The 27,251-nt window shown below is 46.0% G+C and overlaps 5 protein-coding genes across 5 annotated transcripts; 1 reads left to right on the forward strand and 4 right to left on the reverse strand.

The window, feature by feature from the left end:
• Positions 1–1,372: 1,372 nt before the first annotated feature.
• On the reverse strand, positions 1,373–11,961 carry LOC6730875 (protein timeless). Its single transcript, XM_016179062.3, is given in 15 exon segments — positions 1,373–2,016; positions 2,900–3,298; positions 6,751–6,852; positions 6,939–7,191; positions 7,427–7,787; positions 7,848–8,000; positions 8,062–8,215; positions 8,584–8,711; positions 8,768–8,966; positions 9,025–9,533; positions 9,803–9,944; positions 10,057–10,604; positions 10,658–11,706; positions 11,767–11,880; positions 11,883–11,961. Coding segments are annotated over 15 exon segments (4,263 nt in total). The 5' UTR covers positions 11,932–11,961; the 3' UTR covers positions 1,373–1,913.
• A 2,066-nt stretch (positions 11,962–14,027) lies between these two features.
• Positions 14,028–17,710, reverse strand: LOC6730876 (trypsin-1). The gene is made up of 3 exons (XM_016179060.2): positions 17,179–17,710; positions 15,143–17,111; positions 14,028–14,183 (listed from the first exon to the last, which is right to left on the reverse strand). Exons 1-2 carry the CDS (start codon positions 17,454–17,456, stop codon positions 16,556–16,558), a joined length of 834 nt encoding a protein of 277 aa, XP_016023300.1. The 5' UTR covers positions 17,457–17,710; the 3' UTR covers positions 14,028–14,183; positions 15,143–16,555.
• A 149-nt stretch (positions 17,711–17,859) lies between these two features.
• On the reverse strand, positions 17,860–22,061 carry LOC6730877 (leucine--tRNA ligase, cytoplasmic). The gene is made up of 6 exons (XM_016179059.3): positions 21,904–22,061; positions 20,919–21,754; positions 20,285–20,856; positions 19,765–20,223; positions 18,468–19,708; positions 17,860–18,409 (listed from the first exon to the last, which is right to left on the reverse strand). The coding sequence occupies exons 1-6, from the start codon at positions 21,904–21,906 to the stop codon at positions 17,972–17,974; spliced, it is 3,549 nt and encodes a 1,182-aa protein (XP_016023301.1). The 5' UTR covers positions 21,907–22,061; the 3' UTR covers positions 17,860–17,971.
• A 146-nt stretch (positions 22,062–22,207) lies between these two features.
• Positions 22,208–24,519, forward strand: LOC6730878 (PAT complex subunit CCDC47). The gene is made up of 4 exons (XM_016179477.3): positions 22,208–22,652; positions 23,125–23,673; positions 23,735–24,082; positions 24,143–24,519. The coding sequence occupies exons 1-4, from the start codon at positions 22,359–22,361 to the stop codon at positions 24,380–24,382; spliced, it is 1,431 nt and encodes a 476-aa protein (XP_016023302.1). The 5' UTR covers positions 22,208–22,358; the 3' UTR covers positions 24,383–24,519.
• A 158-nt stretch (positions 24,520–24,677) lies between these two features.
• On the reverse strand, positions 24,678–27,125 carry LOC6730879. Its single transcript, XM_002078007.3, has one exon. The coding sequence runs from the start codon at positions 26,873–26,875 to the stop codon at positions 24,845–24,847; it is 2,031 nt and encodes a 676-aa protein (XP_002078043.1). The 5' UTR covers positions 26,876–27,125; the 3' UTR covers positions 24,678–24,844.
• Positions 27,126–27,251: the final 126 nt, after the last annotated feature.

Genomic DNA, 27,251 nt, shown 5'->3' on the forward strand with positions numbered 1-27,251 from the left:
CCAGTCTAAGCCGGATCGCAACTAAAGAGACCACCCCGATTAATGGATTTTCTCACTTCTAGTGCTGACAACTCAATTGACGAGTGACGAAGGCGGCAGCCCGTCAAAGGAGCTTAATGCGCCTCAGACACGCAATCGGCGTGTTCTCGAATAAAAGTCATCGGATTATTCCCACCGAAACAAAACACTACCACCACAGCCATAAACCCACAGCAAATCTGCAGGCGGAGGCGCACGTTTACAGCAAATAAAATTAGCTGCTTGTCTTGGTAATTGCACTGCCAACTGCATTTTGGCCAGAAGTTGCGGGCCGAGTTGCAGGCGAAGACATAAGCCAACCCGTCACCAGTGCACCACAATGGCAAACACAGGCGATGAAACGAATGGGTGATTTTGAAGTCATAGATGCTTGTGGCTCAAATTAGAAATGGTAAAGGAATTTAAAAAAATTAATACCCTTTTACATGAAATAAATATTTAGTCCAAATAGTATGCATGGAACTAATTGTGTTTAACTATAAATGAAACTCCATTTAAATCATTATCATTCATTGTGCCTAAAGTATATTATTAAGCCCAAGCATTGTCCGTGAATAAATTAAATAATATGGGCATTTTGGCCAACAATAAAACGAGGAAATAAACTTAGCCAAAACGGAACTTCCGAACTGGTCGCCAACCACAGTGAATCACTTACCTCCCAAAGAGCCTCTCGCCATTCTAGCCAAGTCGAGTCGAGCCAAGAACTCGTGGCCATCGAGAGTTGGCCGAGAGGGGACTGTCGTCTTGGCCATGTTGCAATTAACTAGCCAACTAAGCAGCAATTGGCCACAATTATTATTATTATTTCTTGTACGAGTAGTATGCTTATGCTACGATGGCCGATTGTTGTGCCCGCCGCATTTTGGTAATTGTTTTAGCCATGTTTTGCCATTTATGTATGGGCCAGACCAAGTCCCAATATGTGACTGGAACCGAGTCGCCTAAGTTTTATTTATTACACTGTGACTACACAAATTTGTGAACTAAGTTGATGAATTGGATATCATTTGATCTTGGGGCTTGTAAAGTTTGAATGGGCCAGTTTAAATGAAAAGCATTATTTAAGATTGTGATTTATATATTTTAAATGTTTTTCTTTTTCTAGTAATATTTGTTCAGTGTACTTTTTTCAATATTTCTTTGGCGCTGTGGCTATTTCTCAGTTCTATCGGCTACCGTGCGTGGAGTCTCCCCAGATTGGTTCCTCGCCCGATCCCCTGACCCCCGGATTGACCTTAATTCGCGGTGCCCACCGCTCGTTTTTTATGCGGCTCCGCCAATTTGCTGCACATTATTCACATTTGGATTTGCACCCAGTCAGAGACGGAGATTTGTTGCTTTTGGCTACAGGGAAAGCTTTATTACTGCTAAGCATAACTTATGACTAAGGATATACATACAGATGGTTTTTGGTGGATGGACACCGGCCGCTCTTCTTTCTTAAACGTGTAAATAGATTTATCTGTGTATATTTGCACTATTTGAACCAGGAACTGCCCATTTACATGTATGTGTGTGTATGTGGTAGGTAGGTATACCGAATACGATTGGAAACTAAGGTTAACTTAAGAGTATCTAGTGGGCTAGCATAGGCAAACAGTCTGCAGAGCCTCACATTCATTAACCAAATAATGCACTTTTCTTCACTTTCTGCTTGGACTTTACTTTATCCGCGTAATTTACGTTATGCGTAGCTAATTAATCAGGTATACTTTTGCATTCAGAGGTCATAAAATGTACAATCCTTGTGCCGGGTGATATTAAACGTTACTTGATTTGATTGATTAAGGTACAATTCTTTCCAGCTGGGTGGCCTCACTCAAAACTCGGATATCGGATCGGATCAGATCGGATCGATTGGAATTGGATCCTCAGTGATAGTGGGGCACCCGGATCTCGGTTCGCTCAAGTCGATCGTCCTCATCGCTCACATACATTCTGGTCAGGTCCGAGGCCAAAGAGACATTGTCGCTGCTGCAATGATCATGAGCCAAAAGACGAAACATGAGCACACACACAAAAGAATACTCGCCCACAGAAAAAAAGGACAAGAACAATTTGGTGGCCAAAAAAGAGCCATTGAAATCGCATACAAACTGTGAATATGTTTGCCAGCCACAAATGGCTGAAATTGAATAATTGCTTGCCATAAATTTATGTGAGACACTGTTCAGCAATGCCCGGCATTCTCCAGCTTTTCCCCTCTTTGGTCGACATATTGACACAATGACGGGCTGCCATTTGCGCAATCTGTCTAATTGTCAATTAGCCAGGTCGAAATCTTGGCTGGGGATTGACTAGAGCCTCGCCTCCATCGGTTTCGATTTTCTTTTTATCGTTCGTTGAAAGCCAATATATATCTGAGTAAACTCAATGGGAAAGGGGGTTGGGTCACAAAATAAACGAATGAAATGGTTTGGATAGTGCCACATTTCACCATCCTTAATATATAACAATTATTTATCTTAAAATATGCTTCTAAGCTGTGTGCCAACCGACTGGCCGAGATAAGCCGAACAATTAATTAGGCTTATAATAAGTATTTGGTAAAGGGGAGACCTGCAATACATATTTCAAAGTATGTACGTAAGAGGAGAACTCGCTATTCAAGAAATCTGTGCAAACAATATTTTCAAATTACTAACGTATAGCATCAAAAACTATTGAAAATATTTTAGAAAAAGGCCATGTGAGGCGAGCGAGAAAATATTGCATGGAAGAAATCTGTCAAACTGAGAGGAGGCATGTTTAAAATAACGTTTTAAAAATATTTTTTTAAAACAAATAAATGTAACCTATGTGCGACTTGTTAAATAGGCATCCTTTGAGCTGGGACACCAGGCTCAATCGCACTCACTTTAATTCCTTCTCCTTTTCGTACACAGATGCCACCATAGCACTGTACTCCTGGTCCAAGTTGTTGGCCCGCGAGAAGTGCGATCCGTTGACCTCCAGTCGCTCGAACGACGACTTCATGGAGGCGTCCACATCCATGTCCAGTCCAGAGGTGTTGCCTCCTCCGCCGACCGCGCCAGTGCTCATCAGAGCCACCATGGACAGGGAGGACACGGTGCCTCCGCATCCGGAACTGCTGCTGTTCTCGTTGTGGCTTCCCATGAAGGTGTTCAGCATATTGAGGCTCAAAGTGGTTGTGGGATTAACCGTGCTCATGGAGGTGCTCGCCGCCTGCGAAGTGGCTGCACTGATGGACTTGCCCAATCCCTCATCGTCCACTGTTGTCGACGAGGAGCCCACGCTGTAAAAGAAGATGGAATCAAACAATGAGGTTAGTAGAATGAATGGCTGGATTAGATTATACAATTTCATCAAGCTATTAATTAAATGTATCAAATTTCCAATCTCCCAATTTGTACCTTTTCATTACCTATACCTTTCCTTTCATATAAACTTTACAGATCGCTGCTCAATTAACCCTTTGCTACCCGAGCCCATATATTCTCACACTTTATGGCTGTAGATGCAGTTCCCGAATAGAATGACTCAGCAGACTCCACGGCTGCAGTAGTTCTTTTTTCCGCAACTTGTTTATTTAATAATTAAAATGATTTATGGGCCTGATTGATGTGGTGGCAGCCCCAGTCCACCAGAGAGCAATAGGTGTCCATGTTTCGGCTGCATGTTGCACTTATTGCTCTGCAGCAGCCACAAAGTGCATTGGCAATAATAATGCAAAATGTTAACAAAATGTAGAAGCAAAGAGGAAAAAAAAAATTATAACCCAGGCCAAACCCAACATGAATTCGGAGCCCAAGAAGGTCGCCAATTGAAGCTGGGAAATCCAATGGAACAATCATATATATATATATGGTTAGTAGTCTTCTGCCCCATGTTGCTGCTGTTCACTTGGTGTTGCTGCTGCTCCTGACAGATTGCGGAGTGGAAAACACAGCCCACGGGCCACTTGAAAGGTGCAACTCAAGCTGCAACTCGAGCTGTTGACTTGGGCTTCCTAGTGGGCTGGCCAATGCCTGTACGACTTCGAAGTCAAAAAAAAACCGGCAAAAAATGAGAAAAATGTCAAATTCAATTTTCGCCAGGCGTCAGAGTAAATTACTTTGGAAAATTGCCTTTTGTCAACGCCCACGCCCCGAGGGCAACTAAAAAAAAAATACAATAAAAGCGGCCAGAAAGTGTGTCTGCATCTAGTGATAATTTGCTTAAGCTTTTACGCAGTTATGCAATTACTTAAAGTATCTGAAAGATACTTTACCGCTTCTACTAGCATGTGAAATAGTTTTCAAACCTACTTCATCCTTAATGATCTAAGTCTACTGCTGAGTCAGCAACTTAGCTAGCTTTTTATATAGTTTGTTGTAGTATCGAGACTGGAAAAAGAACTTGTTTGGTCGCACTATGGCACTCACGCACTGCCTTTTCAGCTCGGGGATGCCCCAGGGGGCCAAAGATCGCGTAACATTTGACTTTTACTTTCCACGCAAAAGGCAAATGAAACTAAAAAACAGTAACATACTGCAAAGACAAAACTCGTTTGACAAAGGCAGAGGAACCACCGCACCGTTTGTGCAGCAAACAATAAATAAAATATCAGCAAGGTATAAATAAAAATATCACATGCCTTCGAAGAGCAAAACGCAGTTAGAGGACAAAAAAATATGCAAATTTCAGTCCAAAAACTGGTTCAGTCTACTGGAAGTTCTCATGGGGTCGACGACAGTTTCTTCTAAGGATGCAACAGCAGTTGTCGGATGATTGTAAGACCTGGCTAAATGTCACGATCTCTCGATGTGATTAATGGCGGTCTCCATAGCCAAGCTCCGATTTCTAATTACCCAGAACAATGGGCAATTATTCAGGCGGTTTATTAAAGTTAATTCGGTGTAAACGCTTTGATTTCGCCCTATAAGCCTAATGAATTGATTGACTTCAACCAGCTGCCGCGATTATCTGGTTTATTTATGCGACAAAGACACAAACTCAATTTATGCAGCCAGGGTGCGAGTGTAGCCACTGTCCTCCACTCTACGTGTATCTATCAGATACAACTGCCCCGACATTCATAGGCTCTGTCTCAGCTGCGCGTGCTAATCGCGATGACTTCATTTCGTGTTGCTCTTGATGTTGCTGCTGCTGCTGCAGTTGTTGCTGCGGCTGCTGCTCATGTTGCTGCTGGGTTTTTGCTGCTGCTGGGTTCGCTGACAGAGGTCAGGCCCATGTATCTCACGGATAGCATTGATTGCCGGATAGCTGTGTGTTCGCTTGTGGCGAAGGTGTAAATGATTCTTAAGAAAAAAAACCCAGGAGAGGGTGTGGAAAGTTTGGGTATCACTGGGGTAAGCTTGAAAAACAAACTTCTTGAAATACAAATACTATGTTTATAAAGTTATTACTTGTTTTGCTAAATTCACATTCAATTTAAGTCTTGCTTAACACACACAACTTTGTTTTTCCAAGAGCAAATAAATCATTAAGCTTATGGAGTTATGTAAATTTCAGATTTCAGAAATTTGATATTTAACAAAATAAATGTTTTGATATCACCAAAGCAAGAAAAACCTCGGCACACTCATTAATTCAATATTATGCCTGTTTAATTAGAACTCGAAGTATCTAATTGCCAGATATCAATCAAGCAAACTCGTTTAAACGCCCAAATTAAACGCAGCCCCACCCTTTGCGTTCGCATTCCCAAGCGTGTTCTACGGCAGTCCCAATATACTTTGCGTTATCCTCTAATCGGTTAACCCGCCTATTTATCGCGAATCTAAGAGTTTCGGTGTAACAACAAAATGCCATACAAAAAGTCATAAACCCAAATGCAAAACGCTGTTCAACATGAGCAGCAGCCGTCGCAATCGGAATCGCAAAATCGCAGGAGCAGCTAGCTGCGCCAGCGGGTGAGCTGCATCTGATCGTGTGGGGTCTTGAGACGTAGACGGAGTCGGAGATGGAGTCGGACTCGGAGTCGGTCCAAAAGTACGAGTAATACGGACACACATGGCCAAAGCGGATGGGAAACACACTCTAAATGCATCTAGATAGATAGTCGAGCGGTGGTCCAGGGTGCACTGGGAAAAACAACGGTGCTAGTTCATGAAAAATTTCTATAGCTACAATATTTCAATTATCTATATTTTGCCTCTACTACTCCTTGACTAACTTAGCCAGAAGTCTCTAATAAGTTTACCAAAAGCATTCTAAAAGTTATGTCAAATAAAAGAACTATCTTCTTATTTACTGCAAGCGTTTAGACACCTTGAGTAATGATCTTAAAATGCTGATTTTAATTACTTTTCCAAGCCCATAACTTTCAAGATACATAATAAAACGCCAGTGCATTCAGTTCTAAGTGGAAGGCAGGGAGACTGGCCGACAGACACAATGGCCAAAACGGAGCTGACATTTAGTGCGCAACTGGCGACAACGACTGTCAACACAGGAAAGTAAATGCACCGCAAAGTTCATAAATCGCGGTCCAGAGCTCGAAGTTGGCTGATTTCAGTTGGCAGAGAGAGCGCAGCGTCGTGTTAACAATATGTTCGCTGCTTGGAGAGCCTTAACGGCTGCCGTGTGCCATAAATCTGAAGATTTTCGGCATTGTCTTCGCTCAGGTTGGGCTAGGTCGCACCACTTGGCTCTGCATATGGACATGGATATGCATGTGGATGTGGATGGGGATGTGGTGGATGTGGATATGGATATGGATGCATGTGGACAAAGTGCACTTACCAATCGCTGGGATCACCAGCCGGACCTGTGCGCTGATTGCATTTGCTGCGCATGACCAACTGCAGCCAGTTGGGCACTGGAGGCGTGGGATCGGGTGTGTATCTGTGGGATAGCGATGAGATAATGGGAAATTAGCAATTGGAAGGTCAGGAGAGAGGAGTCCTTCTTCTATTCCGATAGATGCTCACCTGATGATCGAGTTGCAGTGCTTCGTCTTGGGCACCGCGAACATCTCGCTGGGCGATGGCGTGGACGCCATGGCGTGTGCCTTCTCCACGGCCGCATCCACCTCGGGTATGAGGGCCAGCTCCTCGGGCTCGCCGAGGTCCACGTCCAGGCTGCTCACCGAGCTGAGCGAGTTGCGGGGTCCGGTGTGGTGGTACCGCGACGGACTCGACGCCGTCGCATCCTCCAGTTCGCTGGTGTCGAACTTTAGGTTGACTATAAGAGCCCAGAAGGAGGAGAAGGAGAGAGGCACACAGCATATCGAGATACACCGACGGACACACAATGAGAATGGGAATGGATGGAAGCACGGATTTGGATTCGGTTTCGGGCGAGATTCCCATGATCAAAATTTCACACAGAGAGAGAGCAAAAATTGTTGATAACGGTATATACATCACCTTTGTGGAATGGCAAATGGGTTCTTTTTCTGTGGTTGACTTTAACTCACGTTTGTCCAGCGGTCCCAGCTTCTTGGCCAGTCCGTACATGGTCTCCGGTGTCCAGTAGTCCGGAATTCTGGCGAAGATCGAGCCCGCGTCCGCCGGCAGCTGAATGCCCAGTTTGTGGAGCAGCAGCACAAAGGGCTGGTACAGCATCGTAGTGGATTGCTCGTTGTTCCACTGCACCACCGGAATGGACTTCTGCTTGCAGATGCAGTGATAGGCCACCGGCTCCATGATGTGATCGCCTTCCGGAACCTTGAGACCACTCCGCAGGGTCAGCTTGACGAAGCAGCACTCGATGAGGATCCTCTGCAGCCATAACAAATGCTGCGCTTTGTTTTCCTTGATGATCAGGTCCAGCAGGATCTGGAAAATTGGGAAATTCATTGTTATTTACTTCCTGGCAGTAATATCGAGCCAACTCACCTGCACATCATCTGAGGGTTTGCCGTAGGCGCACTCCTTAATCTCAATTCCAGACTCTGTGGTTGCGGAAGTGGGAGTGGTCAGCAAAGTTCTCTGATACTCCGCATCCTCGAACTTCATCAGATCATCGTACTCCAACAGGGTAATAATGTCCTACAAGAATTAGGCAAAGTATTAATAAAATCCATACTGAGAATTCTTTTTAAATCCTCACTTGTTGCAAAAGTTGTTGGATAATAGAAATCCGGGTTTTCAGCTTGTTGCCGTTGTTGCTGAAGAGCTTAACTATCTTTCCCACAATATCGTTGTTCTTCTTGCTCTGCACATAATACCAATACAGTGTATCCATTTCCTCCTGCGACCATGAGCTAAAGAATATAGTTATGGTTAATAACATTGACTAAATACTACCGTCTGCATGAGTTAGCTAAGTGTACATTGCGTTAGTCTTAGTGAACCTAAAAGTCATAAATACTTGGATCCCTAAAAATCATTGAATTACACTTTAAAAATCTCTTGTAGCTCATCCACAGATGGAGTTTTGTTTAGGACGACTAAATATGTCTAAAAGAAAACGCTAGACATCTGGTTCTTATGGTCCACAAATGTTAAAAGTGTTATGTTTATTGCTTAGGTTAGTTGTATCTTAGATCAAAGATTTTGGTTTAATATTTCAATATATTGCTTATACCCTTATTAAATATATTGCTTCAAGGAAAACTTCTGAAATCCTTACCAAACGGTATGCTCCTGGTTGTGTTCCTTGGTCATTTCCGTTAAGGAAGTTGTGGGAATGGTGAGTGGCGACTTCGGAGGAGTATTCATGAACTTGTGAATCACATACTCGATAAGATCAGACCAGTCCTATAAGAATATGTTGTATTATGAAAGCAAAAGAGTCAATCTCTGAAGAAACTTACATCGCACAGTTCATAGTCCGCTTCCCAAATTCTTGAATAGGTTTTCAAAATAATTGGTTGGAATAGAACCCCAATCTGGCCCAGATCGCCACCTATGTGATGCATCATGGTGAAGATGCAGTCATTGACAAACTCTCCGTTGTTGTTGAAGTCCTCCAAGAGGATGCCATAGTAGTGCATCACCTCCAGCGTGGCAAACCTGTAATATTATTCCATTAATAAAGTCGAAAAGAATTCGCTGTAAGGTATAATCGTACTGTGTAATGTGCTCCGACAGGCGAATGGTTTGACATCCACCCAGTTTGGCCGAACTGTCCAGAATGAGGAGGAGGATGTGATTGGTAACCACCAGATCCTGGAGATACTGCTTGGAATGGATGCTGGGATTGAAGCGCCTAAGCAGCAGGACAAAAAGGCACCTCAGATCGGACATCTCGCTAATCTGCAGCTGGAGCTGCCTCAAATGGGCCTTGTCGTCCTCGTTCAGATGGGTCACTTTGTTGTATGTGTCGATGGCCTGGAGGAACTCCCGGATGGCCGTCACCACCAAGTGCATCCGCCTCAGATAGGGCTTCAGGTCACTGCCCTCCTGTCGGGCATTCAGTTCCAGTTGTTCACAAAGGGAAACACCCTCATAGGTCAAGTAGCTCAAAACATCGTAGGTGAGAATGGTGTCGATGTGCTCCATGTCCAGCTCCAGTTGGGCGGCAAACTTCAGGAAGTAGGTGACCAGCCAGAAGAAGTGCGATGTGTCAATGGGCACCTTCTGAGGGAAATCCGAGAAGTTCTCTTTAGTTTTTATTATACTATATAATATCATAATTAAAATAAGAAAAGCAGTATGTGAGGTATTTTAAAAGAGAATGAACCTAATCTACTAAGCCTTATAAAAAACATATAAAAAGGCATGAGCACATCATAAATCAAAAATTCACCTTGTTCTGTCTCAATTAGTTAGTTAGTGTGTGTAAAATTGTTTTTAAGAAAATCGAAATTATAGTACTTATAATAATTTCATTATCAATCTCGACATACCGCATTGGAAAGCAGTTGCATGTGCAATTCCTCCACCAGATAGCTGTAACCCTTGAGGAGGAAATCCACGGTGAATTCCTTTAGCAGATTAGAGATGTCATCATCAGTGGGGGTGTGCTGAACCAGACCCTTCATGTTGATGCTGTGAATTCAATATTATGGTTAAATGGTTGCAAAAGTTGTTAACATTTTTAAAAAACTCATAATAATTTCTGATTTCTAATCAATTTTCTGTGAATTTTCCAGGAACTTACAGGCTGCTTTTGCTGCGCTTGACCAGTTTTTTGCGTCTTAGCTCCTTTTTGTCCATTGGCGACATAATCGTCCGTGGTTTATTCCGTGGCTTCGTGTTACACGGAGGCTTCTGGTGCTGCGGCTTGCCCTGCGGTCCATCGTCGTCGTTGCTGGAGGTGGAAATGGATTCCTGATTTTCCACCTGGGTGCCATAACCGCAATCCGATAGCTCAGACTGCGAGGAGGGGCATTCCCGTTTCTGTGGACAACACTTGCCCTTGGTCAGCTGAAGTTGTCCGGCATGGGGGGACTTTTGGCCCAATTTAACCGCAGATACGTGGGACGCGTAGGACGATTCGTTGAACTTCTGCATTTGAGCGTGTGCCGAGGTGGAGGCTCTGACTGGCAGAGGAGGTGGTGGCTTGAATGGCTCTGTGCCCAGGCAGCCCTGTGGCGGGCTGGACGTTGGGCTGGTAGTGTTGTTGACCTTGTCAGCTGGTTGTTGGGTTAAGTTTAGGGGCTCCGAGGCTGGTCCCAATTGTAGGTACTCCTCTTCCTCCACTTCGTCCTGAAAGAGTACGATACTTATATATTGAAAAGACACTGGTCATAGGAACTCACCTCATCTTCATCCTCCTCGCCGTGCTCGTTCAGCTGGCTGTGTCTCTGGTCCTCGTAATCTCCATCGTCCATGGACTCGCCGGCGGGCTGTGATTGCTCCGGCGATCCTGGCTGCTCGCTGTCGTTCCCCGTCATATCGCTGGCCTCTTCGGAGCCATCGGGCTTATCCGCTGGCACTCTGGCCATGGCGTTCTGGTATTCCTGACCTTTGCGGCTCACCTCCTGCAAAGTGGCCGCTGTTCCCTCCCGCATGCCACCACCCATGCCACGGCCATTGCTGCCGTTGTCCGAGGAATCGGAGGTGGGATCGGAAGTCAGCATGGGGCTGGAATCGCCACTTCCCTGTTTGGGGGGCGAGGTATTACTCTCATTATCCTCAGAGCTCTCCGACAGAGAGGCTTCGAACCAGAGGCTTAGTAGTTTTTGCAGAGTGCTCACATGCTGATCCTTGTAGATCAGAGCAATCAGTTGCACCATGGTCACTCCCCAGAAGGCTCTCTGCGGACAGGTCATCAGATACAGGAGTAACTTGTCTATGCTCTGGATGAAAAGGTTCCACAAGATCGTGTTCTGCATGGAGATGCCATGCGGCATCGACTGCATCATGGGCATCACGCAATGGGCATGCGTCTCCGGAATGTGCAGGATATTCCTCAGAAGCAGCAGACAGTTGTTGATTTGATCGCATTTGTGCGGCGACAGCTTGGGGTCCGACTCCAGGATGTGTTTCATGTACTCCACCACGCTCTTGGTGCTCCTGGCCTCGGTAAATGCTTCCTTGCTGGTGTACAGCAGCTTGTTCAGCTCGAAGATGGTGTGGCGACCCACATCCGTGCGGTACATCACGTCCACGGAGAAGAGGCACTCCACCGGCACCGTCAGGTTGACCAGTATCCGGATGACCGACTCCAGGACCGCATCATCCTTGGCATTCTCCAGCAGCGGTATCAGATCTGACCTCACATTCTGGCCGAATCCAATGGCCCGTCGAAAGGTGCGCAGCGTTTGGTCCTCATAGGTGAGCTTGTAGTTGATCTCCTCCAGAATGGCTGAGGATTGAAAAGAAGTTAAAAATCGAAATGATGTAGTATCCTATGTTCACTACTTACCCAATGCATTCGGGTTGACCACATAGGTATCGCCCTCCAAGCAACCCAAGGAGGAGAACGCGCTGTACAACTGCGGAGTTGCTAGTAACCAGTCCATAACCGATTTCACTTGATAAAGTTCTGATTATTCCAGATGTGATTGTTGAGCTGCCTAACTCTGCTCATTGTCGACTGTGAACATTGAGGTACTTCTTAGCAATTTGCGCGGTAACTGTAAAGACAAGCATATAAAAATATTAATTTAATTGTTGTTAAAAGTCAAATATTTGTTACGTATGACACATTTAAATACGTTGTGAAATGGTACCAAATATATGTATTTTAAAGCTAATAATATATTTAATATAAGGTAAGATAGTTGCATTTTTTATAGCTGTAACAGTCACCCTAAAATAAGTTAAGGTCACTGGCCCATCGTCTTCGCAGGGCATTACGCAACCCAAAATGATTCCCATAAATATTTGCACTCGCAAACAAAATCGTCACCCATGTGACCATCAAGGGCGCAGTCCATGCAATGTGCTGCAATTGCAGCCGCTCGGGGATGAAACCCGAATCAACTCCCATTAAATCCGGCCACATCACCTCACACACGTGTCCGCACAGCACGTCTCCCATTTACCACCCGTTGCGAGTCGAATCAAGGAAACTGCCTGCCAGACGAGCCCCGAAAGTTCCAAGAAGCCACACTTGCCAGGCCGGAAAGTGAAAAAGTGGGCTGGATTGGCGCCCGCCCACAAGGGGGAGCCCAACCTTCAGCCATCACGTAACCAGGCAAATCCTCAACAGGCGACTGCGGCACCCGGTGGCCGCATGTGACTCACTTGCAGACATCCGGGCTGATTGTGTAAACAACACAGTTGGAGGACAAAGCCACTGGGTTCGCAAACGGACTACGGACTACGGACTCCGGAGGAACAAAGCCTGCAGTCGGAACATCCGACCACCCGTAGCGATATTTATAGGACATGAATCGGGATGCAGGATCTGGTATTTGTACGGCTTCCAGCCTGCTGACTTTGAATGTTTCGCGCTATATTTGGTCACAAAAGAGAGTGCAGTTCAGCTGCATTGGTTTTCGTTGCCCTCTTTTGGGCGAACACGTTAAATGGCACGCTAAATGGCCAAGACCGGAAAATAAACTGCGCAAACAGTTGAGAAAATTTTAAAATTAGTGCAATGGCATTTATGGCCTAGCTGATCTACTATAAATTAAAGTGGGAAATTGTTTAAAAAATTTAAAAATGCTCAAAAGGAGATTATGTTTAAGAAGTTGGAGTTAGGTGTGTAAATTGTGGGATAATAAATTATGAAACTTTTATAGAAATTATTAAAAAATATAGACATTAAGAAATCAATGATTCCTAACAGAAAAAAAAAGAAAAATACTTTTTTTTTAATTTTAACTTAATATTTCCACTGAAACTAACATCAAATTTTGTTGGTCTAGCATAATTTTTGCACCATCTGTAATCATAGCTCATCTGAGCATCTTTGTATCTGTGAAACGTTTCTAGCAACCCCAATACCATTTCCGCTGACTGGTTATGAAATCAAAGACCCAACTTACATAAAACGCAAGGCGAGAACTACAAAATGATATGCGCATTGAAATTTAGAGCTGAGTATCTACTTTTCTTGGAGAGTGAAAACAATTTTCATTCTTTCGCAAAGGGGAAATTCATTGAAGCGAGGGCGAATTTGCATTTGAAACGGAAAGCTAAGATAGATCACGAATAAATATTTAAGATTTGAATTTGCAATGCCAATAAATCTGAGGGTCGTTAAAATCCTGGCTAAACGGGCAGAAAGCACTCAACATCTGTGTGCCAGGATGAAATCTGTCAGTTTCAGGACGATTCCTGTACTTATTTCGCTATCCTGTTTCTGACAGGAATTCCGTGGAAGGCCAAGCCTCCTTTTTTGACAGTTCACTGCGTGCTTTTTACATAAGAATTGTAAGGAAGAATTGTTGTACTTCGTAAATTGCCCCTTTAACTTGTTTTCTTTTTCCCAGTATTATGTGATTTCGTTTTCATTTGAAAATGGGTTTTCTTTCTGTGCAAGCTTTAATTGCTTGAATATGTCGCTTTAAAGCGCTTTTTAAAAAGCTTTGTTAAAGTGTAATTTTGTCAGGGGTCAACTGAAAACGAACTGTGTTAGGTCAGTTCTAAACTTTGGAAATTTTAAATATACTACTTTATATTTCTTACCAATTATTTTTGTTTTTCTCGGTCGCAGACAATTTAACTTTTTTAGCGTTAGCTGGCTGTAATGCAATCAACAATTAAAGCTGAATGTTTATGTTTCTAAGCAATTGAGCTTTTCTGAGCACTTTTTGGGTTTCTTTGCAGAATAGATCGTGTTTTAGTTTCAGTGCTGTTATATACACTAACGAAATTATTTTTGAGTTATATCTGAAAGTATTTTTAAAAATATTTGTTAAGGTAAATTCAGCATTTTGGTAATATTAAGATTTTAAGCATTTAGGAAAAATTTGTTGGGGATGTGCAATTTTATTTAACACTTTGTGAACTTTGTATTGTTAACACTGCACAACGAAATTCTTTATACTGTTGCAGCTCGTTTTCGGCTTATGTAAAATGCAACTTCAATAACAATTAATTTGCACTTTTTTCGATTGCAATCTAGGCTAAGCACTGAGAGAAAAAGCAGTGAGTCACTCTCTTAAGAATTATTAACATGTGAATTTATAAATATTATTGCATGAATCCACCAAAGTATTCAAGATTCTTTTAGCAAAATATCTTTATTCAGTGTTGTTTATTTGAGAGATATTTATTTTCGAGACTTCTATTTTGTTGATAAACTTCGAACCGCTCAACGAACCGCTTACTTGGAACGCACAATGCTGAATGCGATCTAAGTTACGGCTAGCTCACCGAAGTCAGATACAAAATGCATCTCACAGATACACACACTGACCGAAACACCCACTCACACAGGGCCAACGTGCCGCTGCCGGCGTTTGTGCGAACGAGAGACGCGAGCCGAAAGCTCTCGCCGCGCTGCTCCGTCCCGCTCGCACCCACTGCCGGACGGCCGGGGAACTCGGCTCACGTGTAATCACAACGTGCCGCACGTTTATTTGCCAACCGCCACTGCGATGTTCGATAACATGAATAACCAGCGCCGGAAAATACGGAGAACACTCTGGGAACAACAGCAATAGTCAGAACGCTTCTGTGCACTCAAAAAAAATATGTGTGTCAATTTACCAAATTGTATCTTCAATAACGATCCCTAACTGTTTAGATAATTTACTTTGAAGAGATTCTTTCACCTTAAAATAATTGCTAAATAATTTTAAAAAATGGTTTCATAACTACGTATTTTTAGACTAGATAACACTCACTTTTTTCTATAATATAATATATTCAATGATATGTTTTGTTACATAAATCGTAATTTATTTTGTTTACTGTTTCACAATAAAACCAATATTTTTTTCAGTGTAAAGTTAAACGTTTTAACTCTGCCTTCAAACGTCTCGGCCGTAGGCTTCGTCAGGGTGACATTGTTCGGCTCTGAGTGCCTCAGATGATCCGTTGAATAATCCTTTTGGGCACGGAATCAACAGTTGGTTGCAGGCGCGGGCACACGCGGCGTATACGCACCGGGCTCATTGAATGCGTATACTATAGGGAGCGTATATATTTACTTTGAGTGTTTTTCCTCGGTGGCGCGAGCTGCAGCACGTCGGCATCGAATCGCGGTGGCAAATCGACTGGAAACGGAGATTTGGGAAAATACTTTTGCTCGGCCTGAGGCGATAGAAATAAATAACTGACACTCTCATTCTACGAAGTCACTCACTCACAATAGGCGATTTGACGTCAAAATGTTATTCAACCCAGACTATCAAATTCTATTAATTCAATAAGAGATTTAGTTGTCGAAAAAAAAAAGAAACTAATTAATTGGGCTGTTAATTAGATGGTCTAATCTAACTATATTTTTAGTATAAAGGAGCAGATTTTGATTGAATACATTTCAACTATTAATTAATCAATTCTAGCAAATAATATTTTTATTATATATTTATGGGTGTAAAGTAAATGGAGAAAAACGAAAGTGCATAGCACTGATTAGACCACTTCAGCCGATCCGCGCAAAGTTTCCATTTAAGGCTACGTAAGTGGTGCGATCACTTGGCCAATGCCAACGCTATGCAAGTGCATACATCTGAATTATGCAACGCCTGATGTTAATTTCTGTAAGCTAATTTATCACTAAGCAAACACAACAATGGCGGAGTCCGCTCAACGGCAAAGTAAGCCACGCCAACCGATTGTTCATGATGCACACTAACTTGTCCCTACGTATACGTAATGCAAGTAATTGCGTATACGCCGCATGTAACACATGAACGGTGCACAGCCACGATGACAGTTGGCTGATAAGCCTCCCATTGAAAAGCAAAACAATTAGATGCGATGCCCACTCCATCCCTCACAAACGGCCAAGGACTCGTGCAGCCCGACACATCCTCTTAACGTGGCCAAGTAGACTCATTTCCAACAACGCGACATGCGCCGGCGAAGTGTGCGATATCCTGGAGGGTCGCGTGTTTGAAATGCTGGCTGCGTGCTGGCAACGTGTGCGAATCCTTCTATCGAAGCGCCGCATTATGAAATGGTTCAAGCAGATTGGTTGGCATCGTTTGATAATTTATTTATTGCGGGTTTTTGAAATACATCTAGTTCAAGCAATCGCATAGGGAGAAATTGACTTAAAAGTTTAAGTTTGTTGTGCAGGATATACGAATCTAAACACCACTGTGCTCCTTGATCCAATCCCGTGCGAAACTCACTCTCGAGTAGACACCCGGATAGTCGGGCTTAGCGCAACCGTAGCCCCAGCTAACCACGCCCACCAGCTCGCCCGATTCACTCACCATCGGACCGCCGGAATCGCCTTGGCACGCATCCTTTCCGCCTTCCAGAAATCCAGCACAGATCATTCGCTCGGTGACGCCGCCGTACTGCTTGTACTTCTCGCTGCACAGCTCCTGATTGACCAGAGGCACCTCCACCTGACGCAGCCACTCGCGGGACTCCAGCAGGTTCTGGGTGTTGCCCCAACCACTCACGAAGCAGGCTTCCCCGTCCATGAATTTCATCTGAGACTCGGGCAGCTTGACGGCCTTTTTGGTCTCGTCAAACTTGATGGGATGAGCTAGCTGAAGTAGCGAGAAATCGTAATCCACATTGGTGTAGTTGAACTGGGAGTGCTGGACGATCTTCTGCACCCGCAGCAGTTGGCCACTGCGAGCGAATTCGCTGGTTCCGAGGCGTACTTTCAGGCGATCTGCCGTTTTACCACTACAAAATCAGGAGGAATCATTTTTGGCATACTCTCTAGAGAAGATTCCCTGAGCGGCTAACTTACTATGTGCAATGGGCGGCAGTCAATATCCACTCCTCGGATATAATAGAACCTCCGCAGATATGGGACGAGGTCTGCAGCGAAACCTGATGTGGTGCATCGGTGATGTTGATGCGGTGACCGCCCACAATGCGGCCATCCAGGCGGGGCGATAGCTTCCAGGGATTCTTTATAACATCCTCAAGCGATCGCTGCCTTTTAACGGGCTGTGGTATTAAACAAACGCCAGCCAGAACCAACAGGCTGCACTGCAGCAGTACAAACAAGCGGAGAGCCAACATGGTTGTTCAACATAAGGCGAAGGTATTCTGTGGCCTAAGGCGGAGTACAACCTTATATAGGAATGCTTTTCTTGGATTAGTGATAGCCACCCAGTGGGTAGAAGACCCGCTGTGCCACCAATGTGCAGCTTATCCGCCAACTGACACACAAAATGCTCGGAACACATTCATTTCGGGGTGGCATTGGGCACACTCTCATTTAAAAAGTCACTTGGTCTCCTCGATGTTTCAGAATAAAGTCGTTATCTTTCAGTTAGCATTCAATTGTTTAATTGGGTCACTTGTAATACCCCATGAAATAGTCATTGTAAAATGTTTCAAGTTCAGTCGGACTCACATAAGGTAACTTAAATGGTTCAGCAGCTAACTTAGGAATATATCGTATACCATAATCTATCGTAAGTTAAATTGGGCACAAGCAACTCACAGTACATTTTAATAGCCATTATTTGTGTTTTACAACATTTCAATTTCATTCTATGAATAAGTTAGTTGGACTTGTGATGCTGTTTGACTTAATCCACCACATAGATCAGATTCCTTCCCACTTCGGTGAGTTTTCCTGCCTGCTCCAGGCTCACTTTCTTGTTCTCCACATCCAGAACGAAGTTTCCCTCGCCGAGAACAGACTTTCCTGCTTTGAAATCCTCAAAGTTGGGAATTTTTCGGGGTCCCAGAACGGGATCCTCATACCGCCAGATCTTAAGGGTACCCGCATCCGTTTTAAGCCCAATAATCTTGGAGAGTTTCTCTCGTAGAGATTGGACCGTATCTCCCTCGGAAATGACAGTGTTGACCTGGAAAAGCGACGAACGCTCGATAGGATTCGTGAGCTCAACGCTCACATTTGGGGTCACTGAAAAGCTGATGAAGGGAGAGCCGGGACGCACTTCCTCACGAGTTTTCTCCGGCGCTGACGGATCATCGGTGTACTTAATTTCCAAGACATCAAGCTGAAAGTAAACCAACGTTAATTTGAGAGCAACTGATAAAGCAATAGAAACTACTGACATCCAGTGTGTTCTTCAGGTACTCCAAATTGCTGATCAACACCTGACGCTCATCGAACTCCAAAGTCACGGCCAATGCAGCCACACCCTTGCCGGACTCCACCTTTTCGCGAATCATCTGGGCAAAGGGCATCACTCGTTTCATGAACTTCTTTAACTCGGCCTTTTGCTGCAGTGTAGCAGCGATGACTTTGTTATCTGGAAGGGCCTGCGTTTTGTTAAACAACTCCTTCATGGTATCGAGGACACAGCACTGCCAAGGAGGATAGGTCTTGGCGACCCAAACAAGGCCTCGATTCGGTTTCGCTGCCTGGACATTCACAGATTTATCTTTTCCGGCCTTGCCCTTGATTTGCAGCAAGTTCTTGAGGTTCAGACGGAACGAGTGAGCGGCTTCCATGAGGTACTCCGAGCACAGGATATCGACTTCGTTGATGGCTCCCACTTCTGGCCACCGAGCATGAACAATGGACTCCTTGTTACCCAGCAGTCCCCATACATGCTCCGCCATATGAGGGCAAATAGGGGATACCAAAAGAGCTTGTCTGCGAATGAACTCCAACACCAGATCTTCATGCATTCCATGTGCGCCACACAGCTCCCTGTACTTGTCCCTGGCCAACTGCAGTTCGTAGAATCCACTCCTTAGAGCCTCCTTGAACAACATCTTTCGGTAATTATCGTCGGTTTGCTGGGTTTTCAAATTGAGTTCACTCAGGAAAACTTGATCGTTGAAGGTCTTGTCTGTGCCCTTTCTCAGACTGCTCCTGTTTTCTAACATCTCTTTCACCCACTCAATGAAAGTGTATAGACGCAGGATGCCTGCATCCGCGGTGCTCTCCACGAAATTGGCATCCTCCACACTGTCGCCGGCATCAGCCAAACAAAGGCGCATGCCATCGGCAGAGAATTTGTCCACAGCTTCGGTCAGAGTTAGGAAGTTTCCGTCCGATTTGGACATCTTGGCAGAATTCAGCAGCAGATGACCATTGACACGCATTCCTTTGGGCCACTTGTTCTCATCATTAGGCCAAATGGCAGCGTGATTGTAAAGGCAGAAGGTCAAGTGGTTCTGGATGAGATCTTTGCCAGAAACACGGAGATCCATTGGATACCAGTACTCAAACTCACGTCGCAGAACTGCCAGATGTTCCTGTTTAATAGCCGTCTTTTTTGGCAGTGGGGTTTCCTTAAAGAAAATATAGTCCCAGATTTCGCCAGTCATGTCGGACGGTTTGATGCCTGTGAAAGTGTAAATGTAAATGTTCCAAATCATTAGTGGGAGCAATTCAACCTACCAAAAGGTCCTGGTTTCTCTCCGCGGAAAGTGCCACCCTGGAGCAGGTGCGCCACGGTATAAAAGGCCATGTATATGGTGGAGTCCGAGAGGGACTCAATCAACCACTTGTCGTCCCAAGGCAATTTTGTTCCAAGGCCGTAGGTTCTGGAGCAAGCGTACTCGTGCAGCCAGTTCAAACATGCTTCGAAATTATTGCGCGCCTCCTCGTGGAAGGTTTCCATGCCGTGCAAGATCTTGGTGGCCTGGGCCTGCCATTCAGGCTCACCGTAGTTGAGGTACCACTGGTTACATAGAGCTACCACGCACTCGTCAGCTGAACGAGACATAATGGTCTTTTCCGGCTCGTAATAAATATCCGCTTCGTTGGCATCCACCAAACGTTTCTGCAGATCCTTCTTCACATCCTGAATCTTGCGGCCGGCATATGGACCCACCAACATTACTCCATCATAGAAACCTGTAAGTGGAGAATGTAATTTAGAACCGGAAACTTAGATAGCCTCTACTACTACTCTTACTCTTCAGATAACACATTTCCTTAGCTTCAGCCAGCTTATCCTTGTCGTTCTGTGATTGAATCTTAAGAGTTTCATAGGCATGGACGGCACATAGTTTGCCCAGCGTAGGCACTTCGATGATGGGGATAGGCTCGTATGGCAGTACCATTTCATCTGTCAGTCCATACTTCTGGCGGAACGCCTCCTTCTTTTGGAGATCCACCAAAGCGGCGTAATCATCGGGGGAATCAGAGGGGACTGATGTGACCACGCCAGTTCCCTTATCCTCCTTGATACTCAGCATGGGCAAGGTGTAGACAACCTTGTGCGTGGTCAGAGGTGCCGAAAGAGGAACTCCCAGTAGATCTTGACCAGTTACCTCAGCCAACACCTTAATATCCCCTTCCACGGCAGTGAATCCCTGGTAAGTCATATTTCTAGCAGCCCTACGCGTGCTCACCCACACTTCGTTGTTCTTGCTTGTCTGCCAGGCGATATACTTGATGTCCGGATGCAACCAGCAGTTTGTCTGCCCGTACATGGTCTCCGGACGCAGAGTGGCGGCCACCATGAAAATTGGCTGCTTGATGGAGCTAGGAATAAAACTTTTATAATTAAAAAAAAAAAACACCTCAAACAGAAATCTCATTCTTACCTCAAAGCCTTGGGCGCCTCCAGAACCTTCATCTTGATGAGGGTGTACTCCTGAGGACCCACTCCCTCGCCCGAGGAGCGATCGTGGTCCATGCACGGCTGCCCATCCTTGGGCGAATATATGGTATACCGCTTGCCGTACATGATCTTGCCCCGCTCCTTCAGGTGGTTGAACTGCCAGCGCACGAACGAGTCGAAATAGGGATTGGCATCCGTGGTGATGAATGTACGCCTCCAGTCCACGTGCACGCCGATTCGCTTGAGATCCTGCACCGCCAGCGGTGGGAAGTAGTTAAGCCAGTGCTCGGCATTGGCAAAGTCCTTGATTTCCTCGTCCTTCAGTCCGAGGCTCTTCATGATTTGCCATTGGTATTTGGCAGCGCCGGTTTTGGCAACCGCTTTGCTCTTCTTTCCCTTGGACTTGTCCTTGGGCACCTCGGATGCGGCTTCAACGGCAACGGGGACCACATCCTCGGTCTCGGGGAACTGTGGTGGAAAGCCGAACTGCTCCAGTTCGCGCGTTAGCTTGTCCGCACACGCCTTGATGGGCATGCCGGTGCAGTGGAATCCGAAGGGCCAGAGTACGCGCCGTCCCTTCAGGCGATGGTAGCGCATCGAGTACTCTGCCTTCGACAGCGAGAAGGTGTGGCCCAGGTGGAGGCGTCCGTTCATGTAGGGAAACGGAAAGGTCACGAAGAACTTCTCCGCCTGCCGCTTCTTTGGGGCCGTCGGCGCATCCGATTCGTGCACGCGCTCCGTCTCCCATCGCTGCTGCACCTCCCGCTCGATCTTCTGTAGATACTCCACCTTAAAGGTGCCCTTGCGTTCGGTTGTGGCCTGTTATGGTGAAAAGTAAACCTATTAGAATGCTAATTTCCTTTCAAATGCAGAAATGCCGCGGCCAATTGCATCAGCCGGCTCGTCCTCGTGGCAGTTTCGGTGACTCATCAAAGGGCGGGGGAATGCGATTTCCGGCTAGTGCTCACCATTGCTTAGTTCTCAATGATATTCGTAATTGTTTAGAACAATTTCTTAATTTAAATCGTGGCACTAGCAAAAAACTAAATATGTTTCGAGCAGTGCAACGTGTTGTGACCAGTGTGGTAGCAGAGTAGGCAGAGAAAAATACTGACGACTAAAGTATAATTTTAATACATTTCATAATTTTAGATGTATCGTGCCTCATATTTATTGTATTTATTAATTCAAAATTAAAAGAATAAGTTGGAAAGCATTTAATAAGCGTGTGTTTATTGTGAATACCGAATTGCATTCAAACTGAAAGGGACTAACGCGTTTTATTTTCCAACCTATACACGACTGCCACACTAACCATTTAACCTAGTTTTTTTTTCTTAATTAGTGTGAAAAGTTTTAGGACATTTAGATAAATTATAACTTAAGTGAACCGATTAGATTGCGCCATCGTACTACCCCCAAGATGCGACCAGTATTTGCATTCCTGCTCCTGGCGCTCATCTGCTTCGCCAGCACCAAGTCGGAGAGCGACTTCGAGGAAGACGACAGTGATGATTTTGCCGAATTCGACGACGGCAACTTTTACGCGGAGCCAGCGGCCAAGAATGCAGACTCGTTCTCCGGAGGAGCAGGATCCAGCCACGGCGAGTCCCGCGACGATCCGCCTGCAAAGGAGCCGCGGAAGCAAGCACAAAACCAGGAGAGCGACGAGGAGGACGGCCTGGTCGAGGATGACGATGAGTTCGAGCACTTCCAGGTAAACAAAGTCGGCTGTTCGCTGCAAAGGGGTCAAATGGGGTTAGGAACTTTGGTCAAGAACTTGCTCAGTGAAATGTAACTAGGCTTTCATATAGTTTGACTTGTGTTCCCTTCTTTCCCTCACAAAATACTTGGTCATAAGCGTGCATAAAGATTCATTGGGAACATTTAATTCAATGCTTTTACACATAAATTTCATCGTATTTCAACTTTCACCATGATGACAGGGATTTTTGGGGATACCTTACCTTATATCTTCTCTAGTGTGAAGTACTTCTAAAAGTCTGTAATCGTTAGATAGTCATTGAATTATGTAACGTAGAAACGAGTTAAAGTTTATAAACTTTGTTGGAACCCACATGATTTATTCATAACTTGAACTTCGAACTCAGGGGATCACAGTTTCACCAAAAGAGCAAAGTTGTGACAAGAAATTATTTAACTTACAATTGACTGAAACCCATTTCCAGGACGAGGAAGAGTTCGAGGGCTACGATGGCGGAGACTCCAAGGATCCACCCATCGACCAAAAGGTTGAGCCCAAACTGAACATACCAAACATCCCTCTGCACTTCCGCACCCACTGGGACTCCTACTGGATGGAGATGCTCATGGTGGCAGGGTTGTTGGCCTACTTCGCCAACTTCTTTGCGGGAAAGGCCAAGAACGCGCGCTTAGCGCAGCTTTGGTTTAGTACCCACAGAGCCCTGCTGGATGAGAACTTCGCCCTGGTCGGAGACGATGGCAAGGCGGAGAACGAGAATCCGGGACTGATCAAGGAGAGCGAGAGTCTTTATACTCTCTGGTGCTCCGGCAGGACCTGTTGCGAGGGCATGCTCGTCGAGCTGAAGATGATCAAGCGACAGGATCTGGTCTCCTTGGTGGCGGGACTAATGCGCCCACAGCTGGACCAGGCCCACATCAAAATTGAACTCACACGCGGTGTAATGGATGCATTCGTATTTGCAGTTGGTACCAAAAAGACCATTACCAAGGTCTTCAAAGAGTATACGGATCTGGTAAGAGAATGCAATACGAGTAACAATGCCTTAACTTAACATTGCTCCTTCCTGCGAACAGAGCAAGTTCTGTAGTCTAGTCGGCAAGCCGGAGGATCGCTACAATGTGCCCACCGGCTTCGGCGTGCTTTCCGAAATCCCGGAGGCCACGTCCGCCATCCTCGAGTCACGTATTATCACTGCACTTAACAAGTACCAAAGCTATATCGATTACCTGCACATCTCGGACCAGTTCAGTGGGCCCATCCAGCAGGAAGAGGGTGGCACCCTCAAGCAGCCCGAAACCAAGGCCGTGCTTCTCGCCGGCTTCAATTTGCCGAAGCACGCCGAAATGGAGACCATTAAGCCGTTGTTATTGTTGATCTTTTATTTGATGGAGCGTCTAAAGACCTATCGCATGTCCAAGGAGGTAATATACGCAAATTTTATTTAGTTTGGATTTACGATTAATTTGTTGTGGCAATTCTAGGGCAAAGCCAAGTCGGACAAGAACCGTCAGCGCGTGGAGGAGGAGTTCTTGAAGAGCACCCATGCCGCCCGCGCCGAGGCTGCCGCTCAGAGACGCGAGGATAAGCGTAAGCAGGAGAAGGAGCGCATTCTGGCCGACGAGGACCCAGAGAAGCAGCGCCGTTGGGAGGCTAAGGAGCAGAAGCGCCAGGCCAAGAGGAATGCGCCCAAGATGAAGAGACTGGCCGTCAAATCCCTGTAGATTTGTTTCAAATTGTGCCATTTGCCGCAAGGAGCGCACCTCATTAACGTACACAAACCGACCATTTGTAGATGTTCCTCTCAAATGCCAGAATAAAGCAATATCTATTTGTTTCCTATGGAGCGCCAAAACAAAAACCTCAGTTGTACTAACTTAATATGGATCATATAAAGCACTACACTGTTGAAATGCAGATAAGCAGCCTATCTCTTCGTTGAGCAAGATAAGTTTTGTAACCTTAATCTATAAAATGAATTAGGTTAAATATTTCAACGATACGCAAGAAACGCCAGTATTTGCCAAAATACCTATATGCTTTTATTGGAATATTTAAAATTTTTGTTACAAAAAGATTTATATGCTATGTGAATGGTTTTCGAACGCAAGCTACATTTTCTTTCACAGACACACCTTATGCTGAATATGCTTGTGAATTCAAAATGGTTCCGAATCTCTTCCCATTTAGCACTTGACGGGGAAGCAGTTTTCGTTGGACACATAGGCGATGTGATTGCGCAGCGTTTTGATTTGCTTCTGGGCGGCATCGAAGCTGTAGGAGAGTGTGTTCAGTTGGCCCTGCATCTCGCGGATGACAGCCTCCCGATCGTTGACCGACAGCGAGGCAGTTGCTCGGCACTGAGCCAACTCCTTCTCAAGCCGATTAATCTGTTCCTGCTGTTGGGACTTGATCAGCTCGGCCCGTTCCTTGGTGCCGGCTATGATCTTGGCGGATTCGGTTCGCAGAGTGTCCAGATCGTCTTGGGTGGACTTGAGCTGTTCGCAGAAGAGATCCCGCTGTCGGAGAAGCTCCTCCAGTTCATTCCTGGCCTGGGTCAGTTCCATTTGGCACTGGGCCAGCTGAGGTCGCACATCGACGTTGGGCTGCTGCTCCATCTGCGTCTTGCAGGCCTTGAGCTCCTTGCAGACCACCACCAGTTTCGTCTGCATCTCGTCCTTCTCCTTGCAAACCTGGGCCAGCTTTAGCTGCTCATTCTCTAGGAGCTTGGGAAAGTGCAGCAACTCGTTCAGTTTCTCTTGGAACTTAGCTCGAATCTCTTTGACCTCCGTGTTGATCTGCTGTTCGATGCGTTTGTTGTTCATGTTCAGCTTCTCTAAGGAGACGCATTGCTCCTCGACCTTCTGCTGGGCCAGCAGGTACTTGTTCCGATAGTCCTCCAACTGCTGCGACTGCTCCTTCATGATGCACTTGAACTCCAGCTGCTCCTCCTTGAGCTCGTTGACCCGCGCTCGAAGTAGATTCAGCTCGGCAGCATCGGCATCCCCGTCGCCCCCTTTCGATGGACAGGGACCACAGATACCCTTCATCCGCTTCTGCATCTCCTTCATCTGGCAGTCCTTGCGCTGAAACTCGGTTAGCAGCCTTGTGTAGTTCTCCTTCATCTTCTCGTACTTGTCGGCCTTGGTGTTCCGCTTTCCGCCGCAGATGACCAGTGGGTCAGGATCCTCGGGACACGGCGGCCTGGGAGGACATGGCCTGGAGCAGGGATCCTCCTCTCCTTCATCGTCATCGTCGTCGACGTCACAGGGTTCGGATGCATCCCGATTGCTCACCTCCTGGAGCAACTTCTTCACCGAGCTCTGCATGCACTGGATGCGCCGTTTCAGTTTCTCCAAGGACTCGCACTTGCCCGGTGGCTGGGGCTGGGGCGGGGGGCAGGGAGCCTTTTGAGCCTTCCGTTTAGCTGGACAGGGAGGAGGACATGGGGCAGTGCTGCTGCTGCTGCTCTCCGGGCAAGGACCTTGGCAAGGACCCGGACAGGGTGGTGGTGGACAGGGACCCGGAATGCATACGGGCTGCTTCTTGCAGCTCATGATTGCGCAGGCGATCTCTTCGATCATTTTCTTGTCCTCCGGACAGGCGCCCTTCATCTTCTGCATGGCCTTTTGCAGGGCGCAGATCAGCTTGTCGTCCTGACCAGCCATGTCCCGTTGACCTCCACCGCCTCCGCCGCCTCCACAAACACTGGCACACGAGCTGGGCTCTTCGCTACAGGGATCCGTGGCGCTGCCAGCTGGAGCACAAGGACCGATGCCACACATATACGGCGACAGGTTGTCCTCGTCGACGGTGGTGGTCATGGCCAGCTCCTTGTAGTGCCGATGGGAGCCGAAGTTCTGCAGCTGCACCGCTCTGTTCATCATGGTGTGCAGCTTGATGTTCTCCTGCTCCATGCAGATCCTCAGCCGCTTGATCTCTCGCAGTTCGTTGCGGGTCTTGCAGGGCTTGGCGCACATGTCCATGATGTTGCTCTTGATGTCCTGGATGATCTTGTTCTGGCAGTCGATCTCCTTGATCAGCGCCAGGTACTCCATGTACATGCGCTTCTGCTCGGGATCGTCGGAGGACTCGCCCAGCTTGGAGAAGAGGTCCTCGTCGGGCCCCTCCTCCATCATGTGCTGTTCGCCGAGGTACTGGTTCTCATCGTCCTCGTACTCGCCGCCCTCATCGGTGTACTCCGTGTTTTCTGCCATCGCGATTTAGATTCTCTTATCGATTCGGCCAAAAATGATTAAAATTTTTTTTTTGATTTTTATATTTGGCTAGATTAACTAACGATTTTAGGGTACGTATATTTTGCGAAAATTTTAACACATACTCTGAAAAAATTTCGAAACAAGTTTTGGGACGAATAAGTTGTTTTCTTCGTGATCGAATAAAATGAACTGAAAAATCCACGGACACTCGGCCTAGACAGTTGGCAACAGATTTGGAATGGCCTGCTCCGACTTGGGAGAATCGAACGAAAGATCCCGGAGAACTGGATTGGGATCGAGGACTTGCTTAGTCGAGGTGGATTGGCGGAGTCCTCGCTCCCAGGATGATAAGAAAAGTGTCCTGCGGGAGGAA

The sequence above is a fragment of the Drosophila simulans genome, chromosome 2L, assembly GCF_016746395.2.
Source record: "Drosophila simulans strain w501 chromosome 2L, Prin_Dsim_3.1, whole genome shotgun sequence".
Classification (NCBI taxonomy): Eukaryota; Metazoa; Arthropoda; class Insecta; order Diptera; family Drosophilidae; genus Drosophila; species Drosophila simulans.

What these genes read in the sequence shown, in the direction of transcription:
- LOC6730876 (XM_016179060.2), bottom strand. Translation starts at nt 17,456, where the DNA reads ATGTTGGCTCTCCGCTTGTTTGTACTGCTGCAGTGCAGCCTGTTGGTT. An exon ending in ACTGCCGCCCATTGCACATA is followed by an intron (nt 17,112 to 17,178) that starts GTAAGTTAGCCG and finishes CTGATTTTGTAG; the next exon opens with TGGTAAAACGGCAGATCGCC.
- LOC6730877 (XM_016179059.3), bottom strand. An exon ending in GGAAATGTGTTATCTGAAGA is followed by an intron (nt 20,224 to 20,284) that starts GTAAGAGTAGTA and finishes CTCCACTTACAG; the next exon opens with GTTTCTATGATGGAGTAATG. An exon ending in ACCTGAAGAACACACTGGAT is followed by an intron (nt 18,410 to 18,467) that starts GTCAGTAGTTTC and finishes GTTTACTTTCAG; the next exon opens with CTTGATGTCTTGGAAATTAA.
- LOC6730878 (XM_016179477.3), top strand. Translation starts at nt 22,359, where the DNA reads ATGCGACCAGTATTTGCATTCCTGCTCCTGGCGCTCATCTGCTTCGCC. An exon ending in ATGAGTTCGAGCACTTCCAG is followed by an intron (nt 22,653 to 23,124) that starts GTAAACAAAGTC and finishes ACCCATTTCCAG; the next exon opens with GACGAGGAAGAGTTCGAGGG. An exon ending in TCAAAGAGTATACGGATCTG is followed by an intron (nt 23,674 to 23,734) that starts GTAAGAGAATGC and finishes TCCTGCGAACAG; the next exon opens with AGCAAGTTCTGTAGTCTAGT.
- LOC6730879 (XM_002078007.3), bottom strand. Translation starts at nt 26,875, where the DNA reads ATGGCAGAAAACACGGAGTACACCGATGAGGGCGGCGAGTACGAGGAC.